This window comes from Octopus bimaculoides, chromosome 1 (genome assembly GCF_001194135.2).
Source record: "Octopus bimaculoides isolate UCB-OBI-ISO-001 chromosome 1, ASM119413v2, whole genome shotgun sequence".
Lineage (NCBI taxonomy): Eukaryota > Metazoa > Mollusca > Cephalopoda > Octopoda > Octopodidae > Octopus > Octopus bimaculoides.
This window is the reverse complement of record NC_068981.1, coordinates 115,732,813-115,736,000: the sequence shown is the minus strand read 5'-3', so window position 1 is coordinate 115,736,000 and position 3,188 is coordinate 115,732,813. Positions and strand designations below refer to the sequence as shown.

General features: G+C 32.2%; 1 protein-coding gene across 2 annotated transcripts in view; it reads left to right on the top strand.

Annotated features, from left to right (window-relative positions):
- Window positions 1-312: 312 nt before the first annotated feature.
- The window catches only part of LOC106876877 (uncharacterized), a 24,973-nt gene continuing 22,097 nt past the window's right edge, over window positions 313-3,188 (top strand). The window contains exon 1 of one of the 2 annotated variants that reach the window (XM_014925620.2): window positions 313-835. In XM_014925620.2, coding sequence (XP_014781106.1) covers window positions 719-835 — 117 coding nt within the window. In that variant the 5' untranslated portion in view covers window positions 313-718. The remainder of the gene's footprint in view (window positions 836-3,188) is intronic. The other variant, XM_014925629.2, reaches the window with a different exon arrangement.

The following is a 3,188-nucleotide window of genomic DNA, read 5'->3' as shown; positions in this document are numbered from 1 at the left end:
CAAATGCAGTGACCCACGCAGAATCTCCAAGATTCTTGCTCTTGGTGATTAACAGGCGATGCAGAAGTTGTAAGGAGTTTATGCATTATGTAGGTATTTGTTACGAAAGTGAGGTGATCCGTCTTCAAAGACGAATCAGAATTACTCCACAAATGTTTAACTCAAACCTGTATTACTGTGTCTTGAGAGCGATTGTCGGAAACAAAATACATAACCTTAATTTACTTCGTAATTCTACAGTCTGTGTTCAGTTTCCACCAAAGCGGTATTTATCATTTGAAAGTATTTATCATTGAATAATACAATGAATAGATTCTTCCGTCCATAGACAAAAGGTAACTTTCTGCCTAAGCAACGTTTTATTGTTTTTCAATACTGCAACCATAGATGAATTCTTTTAATTAAAAAATATATTTGTCTCTTTCTTGACTTTTTTTTTTCACTAAATATTTTATTGCAATACATACATAAATTTTTTTTTACAATATTGCTGAATAAACGGAAATTTGACTCCTGTTTTTTTTTATTTTGGTTTATTTTTTTCAAAATTCAGCAGTTAATTATCACGTGACTTAAATTGGTTTGCACTTTCATAAATACTACATTTGTCAGTAATGACGGTGTGTATGTATTTCTAGACTTCGTTTCACTGCTTTATATATAACCGCAATTAATATCTAGAAACTTCAATAACCGAAACGAAATTGATTTTATTTCGATGGATATTGATGATATTACAGACGAGTTTGAAATTGGTTTCGATCAGGTGGTAGGTGTTATGTCTTTTGCTCTTAACTATGTAACGACCTTAATGAAAAAAAATTGTGCCGAATGGGTTAGTAATTTCATTTCAGTTTCCACTTATTTACCTTTTATTCATTGTTTTATGGCCTTCCCGGGATACATATCTTTTTAATTTAAAACTTAAATCTAAAACTTAAATACCGTGTCCTGTATTATAGTTTTTAAAGTATACTTTATAAAATCAATGGTTTATTAAACTACCCGTAAAATTCAAGTTTGCTTTCAACAATTTCCTTTTATGAGTACATTCTATATGCAAACCTTTTTTTTCTTATGTCTAGCTATATTGCTATGTATCGAAAGGCATGAATAGTTTTGGGTGTTCTTTTAATTTTATAAATTGTACTGCTTTTGGCATTTTGTATTAAAATGTATTAATGATATTTTGTAAGGTTATCTTCTCACGTTAACAGCCACACAAATAGCTTCAGTCTTTAACGAATAGAGTCTTAACTGCGTAAGTGTGTACCCCACGTCTTTGTTTCCCTATGACTTCCTTTAAAATACGTATGGTTCCGTAAAATTTTCCGGAGATATATTCAGCGTGTAGAGAACGATTTATCTTCATAAAATTTAAAACCCTTAATCGTAGTGCACACCAACGAAAACGTATCTATGGAAAATTTCTTTAAAAAAGTGTTTAAGAAATACATGAGGAAATAATGTCTGCAGGGTACACTTTTTAGTTACGCTGAATTTAAGATATGCGTGTGGCAGTTTTACTTAAGTTTTTACAATAATGATGTAGAGTTAATAGGTGAGCTCCAGGCAAGCAGGTAAAGCGAAGCATTTTCAATTCTCGATTAAATTCTTACCACTTAGCGGCATTTAGGGGGCAGGAGAATAGCTGTCACACATCTGAATTTCGAAACCTACCCAATGTTCTAGATCAAATTTATCTTTGCTGTCACGTTTTCTTTCTTTCTTTCTTTTTGCTCCAATTGTTTTCAAATCGAGAGTACTGGTATAGCTTTCTATATTAATTCTGAAAATGAAATTCATTTTTACCATAAATGAATGAATAAAAAATCAATAGCTTTGAAAATTTGCAAATTTTGGGTAATTTTAGTCAATCGAAAGCTACGGGCACATTGATGCCTGTTTGCATAGTAACAAGCAAGCTGTTACTATAGGCACCTTAAATGCTTAAAACTACCACCACATGTATTTTCTTTGACGAGTGCCTATTTTCTGAAGTTCCTTTTTTTGAATTGTTGTTGCAAAAAATGTACTTTGTTAACAAGAACTCAACTATTACTACACTATAACGTAGCTTTTTTTTTTTTGTAATTTTTCCTTTTTAAATAATTTACTTGCCTGTTCAATCGTTTAAACCCTAACCCTAACCCTAACCCTAAACTTACCCTACACCCTAACTTTAACCCTAAACTTACCCTACACCCTAACTTTAACCTTAAACACTAACGTACATTTTTTTGTAATTTTTCACAAAATTTCGTTTTTTCCTTTTGAAATTATTTACATATCTGTTCGATCGTTTCACATTATTTCAGTCATTAAAACTTAAAACTTCAACATGTCTTACGACTTTTGTCGTTGTAATGTTTTGCTTTTATTTTATTAAATAACGATTCATCGTTGTAATGTTTCTGATTTCATTTTGTAATAGGCAGCTATCACGTAGAAAATACCAGCTTCCGAATTCTCTTTTTTGATAGAGTAAAATTTATCAAACTTTAATTCTTTAACGTTTTTCTAAAATAAATGTATAACAGAATCAGATTCAACGTGAAAAATTGCGCCAATATTTCAAATTTCAAAAATTGTGACAGCAACAGATAAGACCCCAAACCTGATTGAACAAACCTATGATCAAAAGCATTCCACCCATGCCCACTCCAGTTGGTACTTAACACATAAAGCGTGACGGGCCACCATCGAGGCCGTCAGGCACAGGTTGACAGGCCACGATCGAGGCCCAGATAGATGCATTTACTTTATGAGCATTTGTTGAGGTCTAATGTCACTCAAATGCTCCGATACCCGCCAGAATGCAAGAGGACTAATAATTCAACTAATGACTTCAGATGATGTAAAACTTGTCACCATTATATACTAAGAAGATATTCTAGCTATCTTTTTTTTTTTAATGTGTGCACAGTAGTTTCATTTTCATAAAATGTGCTCAGCAGTCCATGCTATGTAAGTACAAATCCCAGCGCTTTATGGGTCAAGGCTACAATATCCAAAGTGTCTTGTCTTTCTGAAGACACACCTTTTTCAAACAGCTTGGGTCAACACGTAGAATTTGTACATGTGAACGTTATTTTGGCACAAAATAATTTAAGTATAATATACTTCGATTAGCGTCATAATTTTTGGAGTGTTATTAAATCAGTAATTCCGTTTCTATTAGAGTAAAA